Source organism: Barbus barbus (assembly GCF_936440315.1).
Source record: "Barbus barbus genome assembly, chromosome: 45".
Taxonomy (NCBI): domain Eukaryota; kingdom Metazoa; phylum Chordata; class Actinopteri; order Cypriniformes; family Cyprinidae; genus Barbus; species Barbus barbus.
The window spans coordinates 4,733,077-4,759,593 of record NC_136723.1 but is presented as its reverse complement, the minus strand read 5'-3'; the positions used below and the strand labels follow the sequence as shown (position 1 = coordinate 4,759,593).

Below are 26,517 nucleotides of genomic sequence, written 5' to 3'. Positions count from 1 at the left end.
TTACAGTTAACCAGCAAGACTTTCTTGGTCAATACGCTTTTCAAGAGATACAATGCTGGTTGACCAGCCTCAGTATTTCTTGTGAACAGCATTGCTGGGTTAGTCCCAGGCCTCAATAATAAGGTCAGCCCGCTGGCCTGAGACCAGCGTGAGAGAGTTTAGGACCATTTGACGGAACAGTGATTTTCTCTTGTTGGGCCAGTGCTTCATTGTTAGTAAATCTTACATTTACTGATCTTTCTACTATGGTTCAAAACTTTGGGGTCAGTAAGGTGTTTTTGTTCGTTTGTTTGTTTTTTTACATTTAATCAGCAAGGACACAGTAAAAGTAAAGGCATTTATAATGTCATAATATACTTCTGTTTCTATTTCTATCATGACAACTCTCTGCATGGTAATGGATATGACAATGTTAATGTATTTTGTCTTGCCGGAATAAATCTGCTACGCTGCTGCTGTTGGTTATTGCTGTTGTTGTAGCATATTGCTGCTTCAAGCAAGCAAGTACAGGAACTTGCTACTGCCAATACATATGCCGATATGGTGCTGTGAGTATTTAAGACATGCTGCTGCACAAATAGCATATATAATAAGCGTAGCAATCTATACAGGTGGAGCTGGGGAGGTGGAGGGTTTCAGAGTAACTCTGAAATAGTGTTGCGAAATGCTCTTGAGAATTCTAACCAGCCATTTAAATGTAAATCAGAAAGCTCATTGTCTGTGTATGCAACATGAACAAATCAGCTTGTGCCAAGTAGTTTAAAGGGGTCATATGATGCTGCTAAAAAGAACATTATTTTGTGTATTTGGTGTACTTACGCGGTTCGAGGTTCAAAAAACACATTATTTTCTACATACTGTACATTATTGTTGCTCCTCTATGCTCCGCCTTTCTGAAACGCATCGATTTTTAAAAAGCTCATCGTTCTGAGAAGCGAGGTGTGCTCTGATTGGCCAGCTATCCAGTGCATTGTGATTGGCCGAATACCTCAAGCGTGTAACGGAAATGTTACGCCCCTTACCATTTCACGAGTTCACACTTATATATAATAAATAGAATAAAGTGTATGCATATTTGGTGTGCTGTCCGAGGGGAGGGCTCCGAGCTCAGAATTTTGGCCCGAACCCAGAGTATCAGCCTGCACCATCTAGAGTTTCATGGCAGAATTTGGCATTTCTATATATCAAACATTCCTGAAAAAAAAAAAATAATAATGTGTCCACAAAAGTATTCAAATATTTCAAAACTGATAAAAAAAAATAGTAGCAAATCTGTATATTAGAATGATTTCTGAAGGATCATGTGACACTGAAGACTGGAGTTATGAATATTCAGCTTTGATCACATTTTAAAATATATTCAACTAGAAAACTGTTATTTTAAATGGTAATAATATTTCACAATATTTCTGTTTTACTCTATATCTCATCCATTAATAGACTTCCTTCAAAAACAACAACAACAATCTTACCAACCTTAAACTTGTTAATGATAATGTACCTGTATTCCATGCCTTGCATTTGGTTTTAATTTAGTTGCACAAGTGGAAAAATTATCTAGTTTGACAGCATGAAAATACAAGAATGAATTTTGATAGCCTTGAATGGGACAAAAAATGTATAATCTATTGAGACGTGTCATGTATGCCATCAGTTTCCAGCAAAATTGTGTATGAATTTATATGTACATTATGTGAAAACTACATTCCAGAAAACTATTAAGTTTTGTTTTGATATAGTGAAAAAATTTACAAATTTGAAGAAGGGTTTTAAAAAATATATATTGCTAAATTATTGTTGAGCCTTATGAACCTCAACTAGACCAGCAAAAAAGTAATACTAGTCCAATGCCCTTAATGATTTAAACCGTCAGGAATCCCTATATATTTAAAATCCTGCCCCATCCATTGTGAGAAGCTCCATTAAGTGAAACCTAGCTTGTTCAGCAGTCATAGTGTTCAGGTAACGTTCTTTGTTTGGGAATCTGGATTCCATTCAATTGTAGGCCAACAATTAACCTTTAGCCAATCCATTTGTTTTTAACAGGGAATGAGCATTTCTCCATGTTTTAGTTTGCTTGCTTGCCTGCTATGATCTGATGGGACTCTGGTCTGCCCTGTTCTGGTGTCTTCTGTACTGCAAAAAATGCATTCATTAGCTCAGCATATTATTGTATTCTAATTAACTAGTTAATTCATGTCTCTAGGTGCTTCTTAGGTAGCCCATTCAATCACCAGACTGTGATTTCTACCCCTGGGACATACTTTACTTCAGGATTCTCATGACCATGTGACGATCCCCATTCCAGCTCACCTCTAGACAGCTTGACCTGTCTTCAACTCGTCACCCATCTCCTCAAGCTCTCTGTCCGTGCTTTATAGAACGGGACCTCTTAACTCCTGCACACATCTCCAGCTGTGCTACATCAGCTTGGTCTGTTTGGGACTGTTGCTCTTCCAAGACCTTAATGACTTGAAGGTTAATGACATGTCCATCTTTCCGCCAGAGCAGAGGCTCCTTTCCTTCAGCAGCTTCTGCTTGTGGATTCTTCCCTTCAGGATTGTTTTTTTTTTTTTTTTTTTTAACCAAGGATTGTCTCATATCCCAAAACGGTTTTGCCATATACTGTATGTTGCCCTTGGCCTGCCCTTAAAGGTTTAAGCCCAAGGCTTTCGGGAAAACATTGATACCATTGTTAAAAGGATTGAATTGAAGTGGGGAAAAAAAGACATTTGGTAGTGCAACAAAACTTTTGTCTGTACTGGCTAAGATGAATCTAAAAAAAATAAAAATAAAATAATAATAATTCAACATATATATAAATATATATATATACAGTACCCTCCAAAATTATTGGAACAGTAAGGCCAATTCCTTTATTTTTGCTGTAGACTGTAAACATTTGGGTTTGACATCAAAAGATGAATATGAGATGAGAGATTAACATTTCAGCTTTTATTTACAGGTATTTTCATCTGGATCTGATACACAACTTAGAAGATAGCACCTTTTGTGTGAACCCACCCATTTTTCATGTTACCAAAAGTATTGGAACATGTGACTGACAGGTGTGTTTTGTTGCCTGGTGTGTCCTATTAATTGATTATTCAAACAATAAATAGCACTGAATGTCTGCGCTCAGTTTCAGATCCGTGCAGACTGCATTTATAGTTAGTTAGACGTGTAACCAACATGAAAACCAGAGAGGTGTCTATGGGTGAAAAACGAGCAATTGTGAAGCTGAGAGAAGATGAAAAATCAATCAAACCATTGCACAAACACTGGCGATAGCAAGTACAACCATTTGGAATCACCTGAGGAAGAAAGAAACCACTGGTGTACTAAGTAACACACCTCAAACAGGTAGATCAAGGAAAACATCTGCAGTTGATGACAGAAACATCGTGACAGCTGTAAAGAAAGACCCTAAAACAACTGTTAGTGACATCAGCAACAACCTCCAGAGGGCAGGAGTGAAGGTATCACAATCTACTGTTCGCAGAAGACTTCATGAACAAAAGTACAGTGGCTACACCAGAAGATGCAAACCACTCATTAGCAAGAAGAATAGGAGACGAGCCTCAAAAATTCTGGGACAAGGTTTTATGGACTGATTTTATGGACCAAACGTTTCAGTGAAGAGTTTTTAAAAAAACGATTCTTAAGTGGTTTTCGAAATCTATTTTTGCACTATAAAGAACGTTTTGTTTAATGAAAAGATCCCATGCATGTTAAAGGTTCTTCATGGAACCATCATTGCCAATAAAGAATCTTTATTTTTAATGGGAAGCTTTGAAACAAAATGTAAGATTACTTGCATCTTTATGGAAAAGCCTCTGTTTGCACTGTATTTAGTGCTATTACTCACTTTGAAAAACTCTCTTCTTTAGTTAAGACTCAAATACAAATGAAGCATTTCCAGACACAACAAAACCAGACACAACTGCAGCAACCCAAAGGTTTAAGGGACCTAACAGGGATAAATCTTCACCTGGCGTAATATGAGCCCAGGATGAGTTGAGTGTGGAGTGTGCTGTCTCCTGAAGTCCTGAGTGGATCTCATGTTCAGTGTTTCAGTGTTTGATTTCAGGTGATGGGGACTTATTATCTGAAACAGTGCAGGTTGGCTGCTTATCCTCTGGGGTGTATCGATCCACCAAGCTCTCTGGGACAGCTAGACAATTCTATTCTTACTGATGCATTTACTCTATCTCCCTCTCTTCCACCAGCCCTGCACGTTCTGCCTTTGTGCTTTCTTCATCCTAGAGAGCATTATGTTACCAACATTGACTGTGGAAACCAGCATTGTGACAGCTCTTACTGTCAAGTCCTGAAGAACAATGCATCCATTACACTTCTATTAAGAATGTCTTATTTTCTGAGTGAGAAATGCTAATGCAGTCCATGCACTTTAATTGTAACTAGCGGCAAAAACATGTAGTTTAGATTCATTAGCTAGCTAACTATATCACACTTAGCATAACACTTTCATATCTCATATGAAAAATGAATTGCTTCTTAAAAATGCCCTGGTGTAAATTATGCTTAACTCATAACATATTCATGTGAATGGCCTAGCTGATAATAATTTGATCAAACTCGATAACAACAGACAGTAGAAAGTAGAGTAAATGAAAAGCATTAAATAAAGTCTAGTTAGATACTGTGTATAAACAAAACAAAACTTAATTATATCAGGAAAGTATGGCTTAAAAATAAATAAATAAATAATACAAAAAAATAAAAAATATTATATATATATATATCTTCACAATTCTTCGAATGTATCCACAGCGGACTGATGCGAGTGCGATTGTGTGTGTGTGTAGGTCAGAAAAGCAAAGGGACAAAAAACATGAATAAAAAAGTGCAGATGGCATCATCTCCTTCTGAATCGTTACTTCCATGCAGTGGTGTACAGCTGACACTATTCATGACTGTCCTCACGATGATGATGCAAAGGTGCTGTAAAGACGGAAACAAACAATCAAACCAAGTGCGAAAATAGTTGAAGATGCACCGTGAGTGACTCTAAATGTTACTTCTGTTTTTCACACATTTTCATTGCTTCCGTCTCTGCTGTTGACTCTCTATGAGCTCATTAAGCCGAACACATTAAATGAAGCATTTGTGATCCGTCTGGTGATACTTTCTATTTCTGCCCTTCATTAATCCTTCAAAAGATGTTGACGGTGACAAAAACATTCCCCAAACAACTTTGAGCTTTGCGCTCTGTTCCCCAAGTATATCATCAAATTAGTTATGCGAGACAGGCGTAACTCGATGCTGAACTTGATGATTGTGCTAGACTTTCATTGTCTTATAATGCATTATTAAGGAAAAAAATGCTATTTGTGGTCCGTTGAGGATAAAAGCTGCTGACAAGTGGACTCATTGGAGAATAAAATGTGGGTTACAGCTTGCAGATTGTGCATGGGGTGTAAACGTGAGCGTTCTTGCAGAGTTGATTCTGAAAGCATATGCAGGTGTGCTAATGTCTCAATGACACAATGCATTGTTTTGCCTTAATTGCCTTAATATATTCAAAAATGCATACATTGACTTAAACACACCTTTTCTATTAAGAGCATGTTTTAATTCGGAGAGTCTATTTACAATAAGTACACCAACATGTGATTGGGGTAGTCGACATTACAAACGACAGTAGTTTAACAGCAGCTCCAGTGGTGTTGATGATAAAATGCATGCCATTGTCTTTTTGATGCAATTGGCCCAGTTCGAATCTGCCTTTTGCCAAACTTTTTTCTTGTTTTTTTACTCCCTTTTCAAATCTCATATCACATCAAAAAGGCGTTTATTTTCAAAAAAATGAAGGAATTAATCAAAGTTTAAAATAAAGTATTGGGTGTGGTTGGGTAGGTGTAGGGACAGCTTTATTGTCCCAATAGGATGGCATCTATGTAATAATTAGAATTAAAACTATAACTTAAACTCAATACATTATTATTGCATGTTGTTTTATAATGTACTACAATACTGAGGTGCAGATAATTGCCAATAGGTAGTATAAATAGCAAAAAATCCTGCCATTTTAACAGTGTAAATAGAATATATAGCTATTTGCACTTAGTGTAAATAGCATCTATTGCTAAGAAACTCCTGCTATTTTCACTTAGTGTAAATAATCAGAATCAGAATGAGCTTTATTGGCCAAGTATGTTTACACATACGAGGAATTTGTCTTAGTGACAGAAGCTCCACAGTGCAACAGAAAGACAGCAACAGGACAGGACACAGATAATAAAAGAATAATATACAAATATCCAAATAGGCAATGTACAAAACAGCAAAAACATGATATATAATATAGACAATTATGTGTGTACAGGTCTGATATGTGCAAATTTTAAATAAAAAAAAAAATAAAGTAAGCAAGTGTGGTGAATAAATAGAGTTGTGTGTTCCGCGTTTTATTGTCAAGTGTTCATGAGATGGATTGCCTGAGGGAAGAAACTGTTCCTGTGTCTGGTTGTTCTGGTGCACAGAGCTCTGTAGCGTCGCCCAGACGGTAACAGTTCAAAGAGGGAGTGTGCTGGATGTGAGGGGTCCAGAGTGATTTTATCAGCCCTTTTGCTCACTCTGGATAAGTACAGTTCTTGGAGAGTGGGGAGGGTTGTACCAATGATTCGCTCAGCAGTCCGGACTACCCTCTGTAGTCTTCTGAGGTCAGATTTGGTAGCTGAGCTGAACCAGACAGTTATTGAAGTGCAGAGGACGGATTCAATGATGGCAGAGTAGAATTGTTTCAGCAGCTCCTGTGGCAGGTTGAACTTCCTCAGCTGGCGAAGGAGGTACAACCTCTGCTGGGCCTTTTTCACAATAGAATCAATGTGATTGTCCCACTTCAGGTCCTGAGAGATGGTGGTGCCCAGGAATCTGAATGACTCCACTGTTGTTACAGTGCTGTTCATGATGGTGAGTGGGGGGAGTGCAGGGGGTTTTCTCCTGAAGTCCACGATCATCTTCACAGTTTTGAGCATGTTCAGCTCCAGGTTGTTAAGGCTGCACCATGCAGCCAGCTCCTTAACCTCCTGTCTGTAAGCAGATCCGTCATCATCCTGAATGAGGCCGATCAGTGTGGTGTCGTCTGCAAACTTCAGGAGCTTGACAGAGGGGTCTTTAGATGTGCAGTCGTTGGTGTAGAAGGAGAAGAGAAGTGGGGAGAGAAGCCCTGAGGAGCTCCAGTGCTGAGGTATGAGTGCTGGATGAGGATTTACCAAGCTTTACTAACTGCTGTCTGTCTGTCAGGAAGCTGGTGATCCACTGACAGACGGAGAGCTGAGACAGTTTATACTGAAGGGTGTCCGTGATGATGGTGTTAAAAGCGGAGCTGAAGTCCACAAACGGATCCTCACATAAGTCCCTGGTCTGTCCAGATGCTGCAGGATGAAGTGCAGTCCCATATTGACAGCATCATCCACAGACCTGTTTGCTCTGTAGGAAAACTGCAGGGGCTCCAGTAAGGGTCCAGTGGAGGCCTTCAGATAAGCCAAAACCAGTCTTTCAAATGATTTCATGGCCACAGACATTAGAGCCACAGGTCTGTAGTCATTAAGTCCAGTAATTTGGGGTTTCTTTGGGACGGGGATGATGGTGGAGCATTTGAAGCATGAGGGGACTTCGCACAGCTCCAGTAATCTGTTGAAGATCTGTGTGAAGATGGGGGCCAGCTGGTCAGCACAGGATTTCAGACAGGCTGGTGACACACCATCTGGGCCTGGTGCTTTCCCTCTTTTGTTCTTTCTGAAGACCTGGCACACGTCATCTTCACTGATTTGAATTGTAGGTGTGGGGGAGAGGGGGGTTGCTGGAGGTGTTAATGGTTGTGTGGAGAGGTCTTCAGGGCAGGTGTGGGTTGTTTTTTCAAACCTACGGTAAAAGTAATTCAAATCGTCTGCCAGTTGTTGATTCTCCAGAGCACTGGGGGATGGTGACTTGTAACTGGTGATATCTTTCATACCTTTCCACACTGAAGCAGGATCACTGGAAGAGACTTTGTTCCTTAGCTTGTCAGAATAATTCCTCTTTGCCACTCTGATCTCCTTTTCCAGTGTGTATTTGGCCTGTTTATACAAGACTTTATCCCCCTTTCTGTAAGCATCTTCTTTGGCCTGACAGAGCTGTCTGAGTTTTGCAGTGAACCATGGTTTGTCATTGTTGTAGGTTAAATGAGTACTGGTATACTGCACATATCCTCACAGAAACTGATATAAGATGTTACAGTCTCTGTGAGCTCATCCAGATCGATGGCAGCATTTTTAAAAACAGTCCAATCAGTGAGAGAGAAACAGGCTTGTAAATCCCACTCGGTTTCATTAGTCCATCTTTTAACAGTTCTTAATACAGGTTTTGCCTGTATTAATTTAAGTTTCTGCCTTTAGGTTGGAATAAGATGAACCAAACAGTGATCAGAGGGTCCTAAAGCTGCTCGTGGGACAGAGTGATATGCGTCCTTTATCACTATGTAACAGTGATCCAGTATATTACTAATAATCCCCATACACTTGATTGGCTCAATGACTCTCTCTCCTCTCCACCTGTAGCTGGTGTGTGGTGAGCGGACTGGCGCCGTTGTGCTGTGGCTGCCGTCGCATCATCCAAGTGGATGCTGCACACTGGTGGTGGTTGAGGAGAGACCCCCCCACATGATTGTAAAGCGCTTTGGGTGTACAGCAATACACAATAAAGCGCTACATAAATGCATCATTCATTCATTCATACTGTCTCTGGTGGGACATGTGATGTGCTGTCTCTGTATTTTGGCAGTTTGCGGGAGAGATTTGCTTTATTAAAGTCCCCGAGAATGATTAAAACAGAGTCTGGGTGTGGTTGCTCACTCTCTGTGATCATTTCAGCGAGTTTCTGTGAAGCTGTGCTCATGTGCGCTTGTGGTGGAATGTAGACACTCACGAGAATGAACGAGCAAAACTCCCGCGGCAAATAGAACAGCTTGCAGTTAATGAAGAGCGTTTCTAGATCTGAACAGCACATCTTCTTTAACACAGTTACATCTGTACACCACCTCTCATTGATGTAAAAGCACATCCCGCTGCCGCGCGATTTCCCCGTTGATTCCGCGTCCCGATCTGCTCAGATCAGCTGGAAATTAGGCAGATATAGCACGCGCTGACGAAACTTCACGAGCGCGCCGGCTCGCTTCCCCCGTCTGCGCGTCCTGAAGCATTTGACCAGAGCTACGGCTCTCGCTAACTACAATGTCCAGCAAAACGTCCGAGTAGTCAAAATCCGGTAGAAGATTTTGTGGTGTGTTCTGCCGAATGTTCAGCAGGTCATCCCTGGTAAAACTGATCGTATTTGAGTAACAAAAAAACAGGAAAAACAAACAAAAACAGTACAAACACTGAAGAGCAATGCACAGTAGCTGCCATCTGCGATGCCATCTCGAACAGAATTAACCATTGAATAGAATCCATTGCTATTTTCACTTAGTGTAAATAGCCTCTATGCCTTTTACTTTCAGTACTACAAATCATTTCAGTACTACAAATTTTCAGCAAGCCTGAACATATGCTGGTAACTTGCAACTTTTATTTATTTATTTATTTAATATAATCAAACTCCTGGTTACCTCAAGGTTTTGAGTTTTCTCAAATTCTGATAATTTTATTTATTTATTTGTTAGTTTGTTTCTTTGTTTATTTTTTTTTTTTATTATTATTTTTTTTTTACATAAGCAAACTCCTGAAGTTGGTTTCCTCAAGGTTTTGAGGTTTCTCAAATCGTTGTTTTTTTTTTTTATCAGCCAGATATTATTTCTCTATTCAACTGAGTGCATCTGCTTGTTCAGCATTAGCTGCCCCTATACCAGTCACTAAGGCATTCCAACTGAACCCATTGACCCAAATGATGACAACAAAAGTATGCATGCCATCTGTTTCAGACTCAATTTGATGTATCATGCCCCATTGACTACACCCACAAGCATAGAAACCAGAGTAACTCATCAGATGCTGTGTTGATAGTTATACAATACACCCTCACCGTCTTTGTAACTCACTTTTTCTCACCACTTGCAGTTATAGGTGCATTCTCCTCTAAAGACACTAAAGAGCAGTCCCCTTACCTCAATGTTTGTTTTTCATTTCCATCTAGCCACACTAATTCATCAAAGTGAAGCTAGCATTGTGCTTGCGTGAGGCCTAGCTTGAAAATAGGGTATTGGCGTACGCAAAGCAACAGAGAGCCCACATATGTCAAACGGCAAAGTCTGGGCATTTATCTTCACGCCTCCATCTGCATGCACTCTCAGAGAAGTGTGTGTTGGAGCATTTGGGTCAGGAAATTCACAGTTGTTAGTATTAACCTTTGTTATCGGCTCTCACCACTCTTACAACTCAGAGTCGCCAATATACAACTAATAGCTTTTTTTCAGTGCTTATGATACCAATGCAAAACTTGTTTTACAATGCACACTGCAATAGAAAAGCACAACTGTAGAGGTCAATATCTGTCCTCCAGGCTGATAGATGATATGGCTTTTGCTAAGTGTAGACAATTAGCAGCTTCTAAATGAGCCTTTGAAGGTCACGTTCCATGTCAAGTGCATATTAATATATTTTATGTTGTATTTATGAATGTCATCACAATTAATGAATGTTACTTGGCTTATGCTCATCAGGAGATTTGCCATGCATAAAAAACAGCCGTGATTCTGAGCCTCCGCTCCTTGAGCTGCAATTTAGTATGGAAATAAAATATACTTTGAGATAAATTGTGCAAAGATAATTATGTTTTAATATCACCATAAATGCCACGACTGTATATGTAGTCATAATATTAGTGCAATTAATGTACATGATCTAATGTCTCTGTTTGCATGTGTGGCAGTGGCGGTAAATCTGCTGATAGATTGCTCTCTTAGAGCTTCAGTGAGTGTGTGCTCGGGTTGTGCCGAAGAAGCAAACATTGGAGTGGAATGGTTGTTTCAAAAAAACTAATGCTTGCAATAAGTTTTAATTTCCTGTGTGGTTTAGCAGCTGCCTGTTGTCCCTTAAAACAGAAACTCAAAACGAAACTTAAAATGTAGTGATTACCAAAAGAAGAGAGAAGTCAACTTAGACATTTCTGAAAATGTGAAGGACATTTCCCCCCATAATGTTCTGATGCCCCTGGTGCATATTATAAAATGTGACTCATCTGTTGAATATTACCAGGGGTGTTCATTCCTGCTTCTCAAGGGTAGTGTTAATTTAGTCAGCCATTTGTCAGACAAGTATTAGTCAAATAAATGTCTGAGCGTTTTAGTCTAGTTTTAGTCAATGAGTTTCATCACATTTTTGTCATGCTGTATAACGGTTAAACTGATAATATATAATATTATCGTCAGCACTTCCGCAATAAAGACCAAGCATGTGCGCATGGTTGTCAGATTGTGGAGTGTCAAACTCAGTTCCTGGAGGGCCGCAGCCCTGCAGAGTTTAGTCCCAATCCTGCTCCAACACACAAACCATGCAGATATATCAAATAAGCCTAAACGACTTGATTAGCTGAATCAGGTGTGTTTAATTAGGGTTGCATCTAAACTCTGCAGGGCTCCGGCCCTCTAGGAACTGAGTTTGACACCCTTGGTATACATGAAAGCTTGCATTGCAGAGGCATGTACAGAGATTTTGATCTTATTTTTATTTTTTTAAATACATTTTAGACTCATCTTTTATTGTCAATGATATTGTGTATTGATGTAATCACAGTTATCGTTTATTAACTTTATTGTTGTCTTGTCGTTGTCTCATTTTAGTCATGGGGAAAAAGGTTTTCATTTTTCATCACAGTTTTTATTAATGAAATTAACACTACTGGAGGTCCACTGTCATGTAGAATTAGGTCCAACCCCAATTAAACACACTTGAACCAGCCAATCAATGATTCTTATAATTAAATAAATAGTATGCACTTTGATGAATTTATAAAGTTGTACCATACAACACTTCTTAATATTAGTAAAAACCTCCAGAAAAGTGTGTTAGGGTAAGTTGGAACTAAACTCTGCAAGAGCTTCAGATCCAAGATTGGAAATCCCTGCACTTGGTCGTCCTTGAATTTCTCCACTCTTGACACACAGAAATGGTGAGGTGAAGACTATAATGTCCTTACATTCAGAACCCATCGAGATCAGAGTAGAAACATAAGGAACTCGAAACGCAGGGAAGCTAGTCATGTGATACTGATGATGTGGACTGACTTGCTACAATGGTGGCTACAAGATCATGTAAGGTAACATCTAACACCAATGGAAGGTCAGCACAATCCATCAAACATTCTGCCTCTACAACAGGAGTGTCAAACGTAGTTCCTGGAGGGCCACAGCCCTGCAGAGTTTAGTTCCAACCTCATATTATTAAATGCACCTGATCCATCTAATTAAGTCCTTCAGGCTTATTTGAAAACTACATGGTTTGTGTGTTGGAACAGGGTTGGAACTAAACTCTGCAGGGCTGTGGCCCTCCAGGAACTGAGTTTGACACGCCTTCTCTACAAAGACCTTACACCACTGGAAACATTCTCTGGTGTTCTGTCCCCAGTAGCTGGAGGAACCATCCAAATGTTGTTTTCTTCAAACGGACCTGTTATTCCAGTGACACTCACGAACAGACCCTCCCTTTCCGGACAGATTTTCCTAGAGTGTTATCCAAACAAGACTTGCACGTTGTTTTGCTCGCAAGTGGCAGTGTCTGGTGAGTAGCGTGCCACCTGCGGGAGCAAGAAGGGCCAGGCAATCACACTGGGATTACCCTGAGGTAACAAAAGAATTTGAATGAAGTCACGGCAGCTTTTGGTTGCCCTGCAGTGAGAGGCACCAACCCAGGGTGTGAGTTTAGGGAGGGCTGTTAAGAGAAAGGAATGAGAGAGATGGATACAACTGAGGAAAAGTAGACGGGAAAGGAGGTAGGACAGATAAGGATGAAGCATAAGACGGTGTTATGAAAGGTTTTCTCATGGGGAGTAATAGTGTGGAATACAAAGCAGGCTTGTCAGAGAAGAGCCTGTTGGCCTGCCAGAACGTGTACCCTTCTTAAATGAGAGTGTCCTGTAGCAAACAGCTGCAGTTTCCTGTCTGCTGTCAATCCGCAAGCCCTGTTACCTCAACTGCTAACCTAAAGTAGAGCTGCTGTGATGAAGGTATGAGGTTTTGATCAATATGGCTTGAATTGTTAACTCACAAACAATAGACACCCTCTGATGTGCGAATACAACAGGTAATGCAATATTGCCAAAACCAAAATCAAGCCAAAACCGTAAATCAAGACAGCAGTTCTGACAGCAATTGATTGAGATCAATTATTAAAGCTATATTTTGCAAGAACTTTGAGATACAAATTCTCTAAGAAGATTTTGGGAAGTGTGCTGTGTGTTAGCATGTTAACAATCGAATCATAATTGGTAAGATGTGTGTATGAGCAAAACTAGATCTCTTCGATTATAATGTAAGTTGCTCTTTGCTGCAAACATCCAGTGTTGCTGCATTTGCAGGATACACATGCTGTGAAACTGTCAGCATCGAACAACTCCCTCTGAGAAGTTGAGTTTTTAATTATATTCCCTTTAAAACTTCTAGCATCATCAAAGCAGTGCTTTTGTTACAAATTCACCGTTTTCAAAAAAACAAATTAAGACAGTTACTATCGGATTTCAGATCACCTGCCCTGAACCATGTTCTTATTATTAATAATGGTACACTTAATTTCCAGCGATCTCGTTGACCTGATTACACAGATACTATTTAAACTGAACTGAGCTGGATGATGTCATCACTGAATTCAATAATGAAATGCCTTTAACTGAAAATTGAGTGTTTTATCTTGTCGTTTTACATTATTGACACACTATTTTCCTATTTTGATATTGTGCAGTTGCTTTGACACAATTTGTATTGTTAAAAGCACTATATAAATAAAGGTTACTTGACTATTATGCATTAACCATTTTTGTGTGGTCTATGACAGCGCAATAAAAATATCAGAGTTTGGTTATACCGCCCATTCGCTTAGGGTCATGTTTATTAAATACCTTCAGAAGAGCTAATTATACAAGTTGTCCTTAAGATCGACTAGTGAAGTAACTGTTCACGCAATCCAGAGACTCTTTAGTTTAGTCATCCCCTGCTGTTCCCTTTTTTATAGAGAATATGTAGGAATATTATTGATTGCAGTTTACCAGAGGCCATTCCATCCTCTGGTCCAGAGAGATCTTGTAAACCCTGGTCAAAGTGATTTTTCTCATCAGAAGAATGATTTATCTTTCTTTCAGAGACATGCCTAGGCCTGACATGATGAATGATCTAAAAGTGCTACTCTAGCCGAGATACTGGTATCCTCTCGGAAATGCTTTGTGTTCCCTTCAGCATAGCAACGTTTTCAAATTGGAGTACATGCTGTGCACCAATCATCAAATTCCAGTCGCAAGAATTTCCCCTTTCGACATAAACACATCAGCATCTCAAAAGACCCTTTGCATTGGGATTGATTGGGGGAAACGATAACAATGGCTGAGCAAATGGAGACAAATTACGCCAAGCGTTGTTGGTGCTCTGAGTGGCTGTCAAAACAGACAAAAAATTAACGGCAGGATTCTTTTTTACCCCTACCGGAGCTCATTCCTTCCCTCTCCCTCCTGCTGCCACCCTGCGAGGGGAATGGGAACAGGGAAGGAGCGATTGTTGGTTTTAGGCCTCAGTGTACCTCCTGTAAACGATGGGAGTGCGTTGTAATGACATCCAGGTATGTTTGCTCTTCATTTTGCACGGCTCATCTGTGATCAGTGCTGGAGGACATATGTGCTGGCGGAGATGTAGTAAGAGAGGGAGGCGTAGAGCAGGAAGATTTCCATTCCTCCTTCTGATGAAGACAGGGGGCTGCAGACACAGGCCTGCCACGGGATGTTTACATTCCACCAGCAAGGCCACGCAATTCCCTCATTCAAAGCAGAGCTGAGGTAGCACGGCGGAATAAATGTGCAAGTAATCTGGGTATAACGGCATGTTTTGTCCAAGGGCCTGGGGGCAATGCAGCAGGTTCATGCCATCTACTTCATACTAAGAATGAATTAGAAACTAATTGCGGTCACCAGGCAGCAGAGTCCTCTTGAAACTTGATTTTACAATCAGTTTATTTCTGCCATGCTTTATTTTTGTTCAGTCACATCAGGTCCAAGTATACAAATATTTATAAGATAGAGGACTTTATAACATGCCTGTGGCACTGCAAGAAAGCCTCAGTGACTGACCTGAAGACTCCAGAACACTGTCAGTTGATTTTTGTAATGCTTTTTGATCTGGCTTGTTACCAGTGAACATTGCACTCTGGAATATCTTGGCCCATGGTCATCCTTCAAATATGAATGAAACCTGGTTTGGAAACAGAGTTGGATGGAATCATTTTTGGCTTGCAGGAAAACCCAGCCCTTTTAAATCTTAGCAACATTGCAGTGTTCAACACAATTTTTTTTCTTCTTCTTCCAAATGGCCAAACCATGATCTTTACGGAAGTTATATTGGAGTTCCCTGACACAAAGCAACGTAATGAAGCGACATAATTAATCACATGTCTCAAGCTACGTCTGCAACAAACAGAATTTGCCATCTGCTTGCTTTTAGCGAGTTGCTACTAAGCATCATTGGTCCAAAACCCCAACAAAGACAGCCCTGGAAAGACAGAATTTTTTAACTTCCTACTTGGAAAAATACAAAAGAACCCCTTCTCAAGCACCACCCTATTTTATGTTTTTAAAGTTTGTAAAACCCTCTACATGTCAATCAAATGTTTGTTTGAGTTTGGTTGCTGGTAAACTTCCAACACATTCTAAGCTGGAAGAGTGGTAACTCAAACATCATCTTGTCAATGTGATGATCAGAAGTTGTGCATCATACAAACATAGTGACATCCTGGTAGATGTACACAGTTAATGAAGCATATACTTTTTAGAAAACCAAATATATCCCTGAGGTTGTTTTGCCAAATATTTGCTGATGCAGGTTTGTAAAACATGCCAAATATAGAACAAATGCTGGTTAGTTACTGGAAAATGTAAAATGTCCTAAGCTAACAGCAAGCTATGATATAGTTTGTTTCCTTGTACGTCTTGGAAACATTGGCACCTCTATCGGTCACTGGAATGCCTCTATGATTGGAAGTATAGGTGAGGAGCGATATCCCACATCCAACTTTGAATGAAACGCAACATTAAACATTAAGTATGTTCTAATCGGCTTTTGCATAAAATCATAAATACCTGGCACTGGAAACACCCGGTTGGTTGGGAAACGGTGAAAGACTAAACCAGCGCCCTGCATACTTTGCAATCACGATAATCACAGCATAGCATCACCACCACCATGCTAACATTCTGTATGGACCAGTTGCTGGAATAGTCTGATGCTGCCGGAGCCATGCTCTAACAGTGTAGCTGAGCTCCTGAGATACACAACCTACCCACTTGATAAGCCGTCTTACAATACTTATGTGGTTCCCGAAATTGCACCAAATCAATGACACGAGCACAGCAAGCCCAGCTCCATATTTCTACACAGCCTGTGAGCAGCAGCTCCACATGTGGAATGCCAAGGATGTATGTTACTGTGTATAAGTAAATGAAGAGAGGGGGTGCTATTGCTGTGGAGTGCATTTCTGAGATTAGGATCCAGTTCAATCAGGGTTGCCTTTGTGTATTAGGGCTTTGGGTGGGAGTGGGATGGGGTGCTTTAATCTCCTCTGGTGCCGATTTGCATTGGAGTGTTGCCTCATGCTGCTCTCCATCACAAGGGGCTGTTGAGTTGTACATCCTGTTTCATCTCCTCTGGCAGGCTCCTCATGTGTCTGGGAAAACAAAGTGAGACTGAGTTTTTATCAAAAGTTCCATTGTGCAATGAATGGGGAAAATAGTAAGCCATTATTTAAAAAGAAATCATAGAAAGATGCAAGGAATCTGGTAATATGGCTATTTTAATGGTATAAATAATTTTTCTATAAACACACACCTGCACAGGGCAGTGCATTGCCCACATCGTTATATCCTACTCAGTTTTCCTTCTGACTATTAAAGGTATTATATAAATGTTATGTAAAGGGATATTATGTAAACGTTACAAATAAATAAGTGCTGTACAAAATTGAATCCCTGGAACAGATATTATGATTTTACTGCAGTTGAATTACATTTTTAGACATGACACTAAGCTGAAAGATTGTGACCAATTTATATTATAAGGAATTATAATAATACACAGGGTTGGGAAATTATGAAATTTAATTACAAAATAAATGTAACTGTAATCTGTTACAGTTACTGAGGGAAAAAAAAGTGTAATTAAATTACAGTTACTTCTGAAAATGTTAACAATTACAAAGGGGGGCTCATTTGAATATCCTCACACACATACAGATTAAATTTTATTTTTCAAAATTGTATTGACTGCTCTAAAATATGAGACGCCAATGTTTCATAAGTTTAGGACACAGAATAGGACACATGCTTATTCGATAGGTGTTTTATTTTCTATTTGGGTGTATGTATATGCCTTTTGTTAAGATTTACTTTTTTTTGTTAGTTTTTTTCTCAAGGCATTGTTAGATACCAGTGTTTCCTGTCATAGTTATACAAACATTTGATTTCAGAAACAATAACATAGCTATTTCACAGTTTCTTGTTAAGTCTTTTAAATATGTATTTACCTCAGAATGATCTCAAAGTATAAAGAGGCGTTAAAGTCAGATTGTGTGGTGGCTGTGCTTTAAAATGTAATTATTATTCATATTAATACAATATTATTATTCATTATTATTTTGAAAGTCTGACAGTAATCAGTGTGGAGTACTAGCGCAAGGTTAACCCTTCCTGCTTTAAATGTTTAAAATGATTAACAGTTGAAAACATTTGCTAGAAATTTAGAAAAGTAATCTAAAAGCAATCAAATGTAATCAGTAACATTACTTTAATAAAGTAATTGAAATGGTTACACTACTATATCACATTTTAAATAGGGAAACTTGTAATCTGTAGCCTATTACATTTCCAAAGTAACCTTCCCAGCACTGATTATAGACAATGGTTTATAGTTTTATATTGCATTAACACATGCAATATGCATTCATAATAATAGTCTTTGTGGGCTGTTCATGATTTGTTCTCAAGAAATGCAACCATCGAATATTATTTTATGATGTTGGTATCAAAATCAACTGGTGGGCGTAAAGCAGCTATTTTACAAGGACATTAAACATGGCTCCAGTATTAATTCTGTAAATTGTGGGCAAGGATCGAACGTTGGCTTTGAACATGGTTTGAGCAATCCATCTCTAAATATAAATTGGATCATAATTCATTGTAGTTAGTATGCTAAGCATACACCCATTAGGGGTTTCCTTAGGTCACAAGCTAAAGCGAAACTTATAGAAAGAGTGTTGTTCTTCAGCTAGAGTCTTAGAAGCATGTGGTGCATCACGGGAGGTCTGGGAGGAGAGAGAATGAGGAACAGCGCCAGTGGCTATGAGTAAGCAAGCATCCCCCCCGACAAGTGTAAAAAAAATAATCCAAGTAGCCAAACCTGCATTCCCAATGTAGAGCGCCTAAGCCCAGGAGCCCGATGATGAAGCTGTCTGATCCATGTAGTATCAGTCTGATGCTTTCTAATCCTATTGACCTTTCTAGAATATGTAGAATTTCATGACCTTTGTTTGTGTGAAAATCCCTCTGTGTTACAATACAATATCAACCAGGGAGGGAAAACTTCCATATGCCACAGTTCTGCCCAGCCCACCCGCAGCCTGGAGGCATGACTACTGTGCGATGAGTCCTTGTAAACTCTGGCAGCTCTGAGCGCATGCTAATGCCATGAAATCAAGGATGGAACCACATTTTTAGAATCGGTCACTGAAAAACCTTTACTAATTGAACTTTTTGAATAATGGTGGTGTTAAGGTCTATTTTGATTTAGTTTGATCAGTTTAAGCAGGTTTGGAGCTGGTAAAGCTGGCTAGTGAAGTTTTGCCGGTAGTTCATAATCCTCTTGGGACAGCAGTATACCAGCAGCCCATACTGGGCAACAGTATCCCAAACATGACAGTATTGCTACCATAGGGTTTTCAGCAGGCAATGTCTGGCGTGAAACGTTTCGTTGCACTGTGCATTTTCACAAAGCACTTTTCTGATAAATTGTAAGTTTCTGTCCGTGGATTTTTTTATATTTTTATTATTATTATTGTCAAGTGCCGGCGATGCGGTGTTGCCAGATATTGCTATGAAAATAAATAAAAACCGTGTTGGTGTGCCTCCAGGACCTGGGTTGGGAACCACTGTTATTGTTGTCAAATTATGTGGAATAGGCAAGTCCAAAGACACTTATAATAGCAAGATCTGGCAACACTGCAGAGGCTGTGCCCGTGCTCTCACTCACAACTAAATATGTACTCTACTGTCATGAAAGGTCTATTCTCTGAAAGTTTGAAAACAAAGGACACTCAATTACACATGCAGCTTCTGTTTGTGCAGCCAATTAACTGCTTTGTGCTTTTGCCGCATGTTTCAGAAGGACAGCTGTTCCTCATCTAGCCAAGACTGCTAGTTCTAGTCCATCCGGTCCTCTGTTGGCCGGTCTAGAATTCCCTCCACAAGCAACACTGCATATGTCCTGCTCATAAACCTTTAGCACTTCCATGTGGGTGTAAAGTCCCTCTCCTCTCATCTCTACATGACGCCTCCGCTAACCTCTGCGGCCAGTTTACATCTACATTATCAAGTGTCAGTTTGATTACTTCTTTAAACTCTAACCATATTCCCCTTCCATCCTATTTCTAATGGGATCTTCAAACTCATTGCTCTTGAAACTCTACGCATCCCACGTTTATAGCACATTTGCATGTGTTAGTTTTTTGGCTTGCGGAATCAAACTTGATGCCCTAATTTCCTGTCCTAAAGATAATATTGAGTTGCGGAGCATTAGCTATTCCACCATGTGGTAACACTTGGAAAGAAAGCAAACCTAAAATCTGATATGGTCATAAAAGAAGTACCTGCTAATTACATAATGGGAATTAGGTATTCTGAGCTATCGAAAGGTAGCAGATATGAACAATTGTTCCTGGGCTTTGTTTTGTTGTGCCAATGCACCACCGTTTCCGCGCCCTATCGCCGCCTGCCCACCGCCTCAACAGATAAGCAGGCAGGAAACAAGAAATGGATTTATTTGATGCTCCGTAACAACACGGTCTGGCAAAAGTGGGCCGACAAGTGAGAGACAACCCCTTAATGAGAATCCTCAAAGGGAACAAGGCAGAGGGCAAAGCAATGACTCCCGTGCTAAAGATATTTGGAGAGGAGATATTTCACAGGCTTACACAACAGATTCCCCACAAAGAACTGTCTTCAGAGGGTTTCTCGAAAAAAAAAAGCTATAAAATGGGCTTTTGAGAAGTTCCGCCTGAATTCAGGCGTTTAGCCTCCTTGCAATTATTCTTTTTTGATATCTGACATGTGTTTGAGAATGATAATTATGTTTGGTCACTGGACACAATTAAATTGGTTCAAAGAAATGATAGTGTGTAGTGGGAGTTGTGTTGAATACAAAACAGTATGATTGCATGCAATGCATTGTATGTTAGTTTAAAGCAAAGAGAATATAATTACCCTTAATTTTATAGCGGAAAAGAATCTATAGAATGATAATCAGGATGATGAAATCAACAGACATTCAAATTAGTTTGCAGTACAAGGTGACCTGAGATTTTTCTTTGAGCTAAAACGAACACTTATTCAAAAAGATATTCTATTCCCATACTGTCATTTAGAAATGAGAGATCACATTATAAAAATGTCCTGTTTGGATTTAAAGGCATATGTTTTTGGTTGCTTAGCAGACATCAAATCGACTTATACGATAGAGGAAGTTTCCCTGTATCAGCACTGGGGCTGTGTTCCTATCTCAAAGATATTAATATCATTTTTTACAATTTTGTCATTGCTTATAAGCTTATAAGTTATTATCTGAAAAGATAGAAAGATATTTGCTTTAAGCAGAACATTTGCATTTTCTTTGACAGTCGCCTCTGTTGCCATCCTCCTCTTTTGAACGCAACAGCCTTTCGCTCTCTTTTCTACTCAAAGCTGTGGTATCACAGGCTTTGACATCGGAGTAAATGTAAAATTCATGGATTTGGTTTGCCCAGAGCGTGTGGATTAAGCTACAGGGGTAGTTAGTCAGGTCAGTGGAAGAAAGAGAAATTGCTTTTTCCGACCTCTGTGCATTGTGGGAGTCACGAAGGCGTAATGAAAGTCAAAGAAGAGCATTGATGTGTTATCCAAGTTTTGTTTGTTTGCCTGTTTGTGCATTCTGAACCTACTTTTTTCTTATGTTTCTTTCATTGTTGCAGCTGTCGCATGACAGCGGACATCTATAGGGCATTGCTCGTAGTTGCGACATGAAGAAATATATTTTCGTTTGATGTCAAAAACCATAACAACACGCCTTGGGGTGTAAAAAAGATTCTGTAAGAAAACAACCACATCTTCCTTTTTCCTGTGAAAAACAGTAATGACTGAACTGATTGTAAGTTGAAAAATAAACAGCCCTGCTATATATCACAGAAAGGCAGTTGTATTTAATATTTGATATGATATTCATAGCCAATTCATTTATAGATGTTTTTTTTCCTTACAAAATCTCATATAATCCACTGTGACAGAAACAAGCTTTTAAAGGGATAGTTCACCCAATAATTTAAATGTGATGTTTATCTGCTTACCCCCAGGGCATCCAAGGTTTAGGTGACTTTGTTTCTTCAGTAGAACACAAACGAAGATTTTTAACTCAAACCGTTGCAGTCTGTCAGTCATATAATGGCAGTCAATGTGACCAAAGGCATTGAGAGTTAAAAAAAAAACACTGACAAAACCAAATTAAACCCTGCGGCTCGTGACAATACATTGAGGTCTTAAGACACAAAACAATCGGTTTGTGCAACAAACTGAGCAGTATTTATATATTTTTTTACCTCTGATCCACTGCAGTGTCCAACTGTCCTGAGCGCGTTCACAACAGCCGGCGCGTGACACGTCAACGTGCTCTGGCATAGTAGTGCATGCATGGAAGTGATCTGTCCCGCATATACATCACTCATTGATTACACAGTGCACAGAGTTTGTGGGTACGACGGCTACTCAAAATGGTAATTATGTCACGCGCCGGTTGTTGTGAATGCGCTCAGGACAGTTAAACATTGCAGTGGATCAGAGGTAGAGGTACTGTTCAGTTTCTTGCACAGACTGATTGTTTAGTGTCTTAAGACCTCAGTGTATCGTCACATTGTACATATCATCGAAACAAAGTCACTTACATCTTGAATGCCCTGGGGGTAAGCAGATAAACATCACATTTTCATTTTTGGGTGAAATATCCCTTTAAGACAATCTTGTTCTCCTCACATTTTGTCACATGCTGCCTTCAAGTCATGAAGAAATGAACTTGTTTTAGACGAGCGCACATGAACACCACCAAAATGTCCTAAATACCAGTGGGAAACACTGGATTATCTTTGAGCCCAGGGTTTTGAGTGGGAGTGGTGACAATTGAAAGAATGGTTGAATCACAGTTAGGGGCCAAAAAAAGTCTTGAGACATTATCTTGAGCAACACATTTTATGTGCAAAACACCGCAAAATATGTCACATGCAGACACAAAGCTGAAAGGTGGGAAATCTATAAAAAGTCTAAAATAGTCTAAAAAGTCTTAATATTTTATTACATTGCAAATTTGGGATGGAATAAAAGGAATCATGAAACAGCCTACAATGTGATTATTAAACTTGAAAAGGAGCCCGGTCTCATGAAAATGCATATCAATAGTACATTTATTTATTTTATTTTTTTTTTTTACTGACTTTGGTGTGCATGTGTTCCACACGTGTTTGACGTGCATATAATATGCATTTTTGCGTACATATAATACGCACCGACCCCATACCCCTAAACCCACCAATTGCGTATCGTATGCACATTTCTATGTTCATTTCTGCATATGGTACACCAAATAGAAACATAATTTTTTTTTGAGGATTTTTGATGATTAAGTTGTATGAGTAGTGCATATTTTTCTCCCTGGTGTTTTAGAATGAGCAGCCAGCAATTGAAAAGCATAGACATGTCAAAATAAAAGTCCCTTTGTTTTTCATGCTTGTTTCTAATTAAAAGTCCCACATTATGCTTTTTTTTCTCTTCTTCTCTCTTCTAGTTATTATTGGTATTTTGGTTACACAATAAACCAACAAAACTCTCTTCTGTCCTGGACAAGAATGTCTTATTGTATGCTTTAGGAAAGACAAAAACACATTATTTAATACATTTTCACTGTACCTCAAAAACGGCTGAAGTTTTCACCTTAGGGAAAAAGTAAGTGTTGTAATTGAATGCGACCATCTGTTATGTTTCCTCAGGTGCCAGGATTCAGTATGAAAGGATAGGAAGTGATGTCACTATGCAGTGTGGCTCGCTGGACAACGACGCCTCGGTAACATGGAAGGTGAACGGTACAGATGTGAAGGCCCGTCGGCGGGAAGAAGGACCACGGCTCAACCTGATGGAAGTGAACATGAGTAGCAACGGCCTGTACAGCTGCTTCCAGAACCCTGATGGTCAACGCCGCGACCAGATCAATCTCCGCGTCGGACGTAAGTCGTGTCTGTTTATCCCACTTTCCTCTTCTTCATATTCACTACATCCTTCCCAGAACTCGGAATAATCCTGCGCAGTGTTTACTCCAACACTGATTTTTCTAAACAAGTACTGCGCTCGTTTCCGCCACTTGCTACCCGGTCATCTCATAGAGGCCGGTGACCTCTTGTTTGGATGTCTCCTCTGTGTATTTGAAGAGTGTAATTATTAACAACAAACGTCATTGTTTGACCCTGACCGCTCCTCGGTTCTCCTCCGGCCCCTGATCCCAAGCCTTGTCTTCTCCATCAAACAGCTGCTTCTATCTGTGTGGGAGTCACTGTGGTGCAAGTTTTATGTCTTATCTATTTGTCAACTGGATTAATTTGTCATGCTAGATCTTTTTCTTTATGAGGACACACAACACGATGGGAGAGGAGATGGTAGACGTCCAGATGTGCGCAATACAACAGGGTCCTTTGGTAGAGCTTCTGAGTCAATTGTAATGTCAATTGTAAATCAGACAGCAGTCGAGTACTGAAATGAGACTGTACAAAACATTTTTATTTTTATTTTTTTTTGGAACTGTTTAATTTTCTTAAATTGTATTTTCTCTAATTTGTATTATTGTTATTATTATTGTTAAGTACGATTTATAAAAAAATTTGGAACTCTTTGGAACAGAATTTTCAGCTTTTTTATTGTTTTTTTAATTATGTATGATTTTTTTAAACAATTTGGAATTATAATTGGCCACTTTTTATTATATATATATATATATATAATTATTTTTTTTTTTTTTTTTTTTTTTAAGTACACATTTTTGGAAGTTTTTTGGAACTTTATAAATTCTAGTTATTTATTGATTGATTGAGTGTAAAGAAAAGCTTTGTAAAGAAAACCTCATGTTTTGAGCTCTGATTACACTTTATTATTTAAGTATAAACCAATATACCAATAAATAAATAAATAAATTGAATATTAAAAATGTTACATATCTGATATAGCTGCATATTAAACATTAAATGTCTTCGGATAGGCTGTGCACTTCATGAACATGCATCACAGAGGTGGGCGACGTGGTTTATGTGATCTTACACTTAAATTATTTTCCTCAACACTCTGATAAGCCCAAAGCTAAATTATGAACTGCAAAGCACCATAATCAATATTATGTGACAAGATGCTACCCGTAACGCCGCCTGACAGCAATTTCATTGACTAATCAAATTAGACGAATGAAGAGGGGAAAAGTGGAGATGAGTCCTCTTATGAGAACATGATGAGGAATGTGTTTCATCACCCGCCTCTGCATGCTTCCATGGCTCCTGAAAATAACTTGTACGAAATGTAAGCGAGATCACATGATTACTAAAAATGGTTTAATTCCTCTAAAGGAAATTCATTTTACAAGCTTTAATAATGCATGGTTTCAAAGAGCATGCAGATTTTCTTGGCAAAAACTACAGCTAATTTCCACTTTGCTTCTTTTATTCTGTCTCTGCAAGCTAAATGTCATTTAATATCTTGATTGTTTCTCGTAAGATAAAATAGAGCAATTTAAGACTTTTGTTAAAGGGATAGGGATAGTCGTTCCAAGCCCGAATCGCTTTCACACAGGGTTGAAAAGATGCGATGGTGAGTAAATGATGACAGAATTTACATCCCTTTAAGACATTAATCCTACACTTGTCTCCTCTGTTTACTTCTGGAATTAACATCTGTTCCAGGTGATCTAAACACAAGCGATCAGCCGAGACAGATTGCCATTTACACCTGGTAGTAACATCCTAAATGCATCTCCTGTGACCTCTTATGATCAGATTTCGTAACCACATACTTCACCTGCTACATCAGTGTATTACTGCATGTCGATGAAGCACAAAAAGTTTAAAAAGTCAGCACAATTTAGCAGATGGTCCTGTTTTAGAATATTTTAACCAAGTGAAGGTGAGAACAGTATTTCATTGTGTGACTTTGTGAGCTTAGTCTGACGGGCTGGTGGCCCTGTGGCCACAGTTTCTCTCTCACAGAAGCTGGGTCACGGGCAAGCCGGCTCAGCTAACAAGATAAGTTCTGCAGCTAAGTGCCTGAATGAGAATGGCATGGTCCCAATCCCACAGACAGGGAGAGGCCCCTCCGCAAGTACGTCAAACGCTCTGCCTATCTGTGACAGGAACGCTTGCCAGGAATTAGAGGGGACGAATCGGCTCTGGACATTTGCAAGGATTCCTGTAGTTCCTCTAAACAGTCTTTAGGGGTCTGTCATAACCAAAACAGCTTGTAGGTCAACTTTCACAGACAAACCATAAGAAATAAGTTTTGGTTTTGAGAGTGAAGAGGAGTCGAATTAAACATCACAACTGGACTCAAACCTATTTCACCCACACAAGGACCATGGCTCAACTTCTCAAGCGTATTTACATTAATTATTGCACCACAGCTCTGAATAGTCTGGACTCTGAACATTTTTGTGGGCATCTTACCCGCAAATAGCGAGACTCCCTTGTTTATGTTAAAGTCGTGTAGAAATGGCAATAGCGACAAATCTTTTAGTTTGTATTATGACCAGAGCTGGGTAAAATTTACAGTAATCTATTACTGAGTCCAAATTACATGACAAAAATGTAGTTATTAATGCAATCGGTTACACTCCTAACTTGTTTATCACATCGATTTAAAAATACAAAGAGAGAGAAAATAATTAATAACATGAAGTGCATTAAACATTACATTGAGGTTTCCTAAACTGGGGTATGTATAGAACTGCAGGGGAGTTGTGCGTTTAATGAAAAGCTAATAATTGTTTAAACTATAAAAATGTACAATTATAATAAATCA

General features: G+C 39.2%; 1 protein-coding gene across 1 annotated transcript in view; it reads left to right on the top strand.

Annotated features, from left to right (window-relative positions):
- The window catches only part of LOC306863764 (ciliary neurotrophic factor receptor subunit alpha-like), a 174,195-nt gene that overhangs the window by 67,970 nt on the left and 79,708 nt on the right, over window positions 1-26,517 (top strand). The window contains exon 3 of the mRNA XM_079407314.1: window positions 23,460-23,693. Coding sequence (XP_079263440.1) covers window positions 23,460-23,693 — 234 coding nt within the window. The remainder of the gene's footprint in view (window positions 1-23,459; window positions 23,694-26,517) is intronic.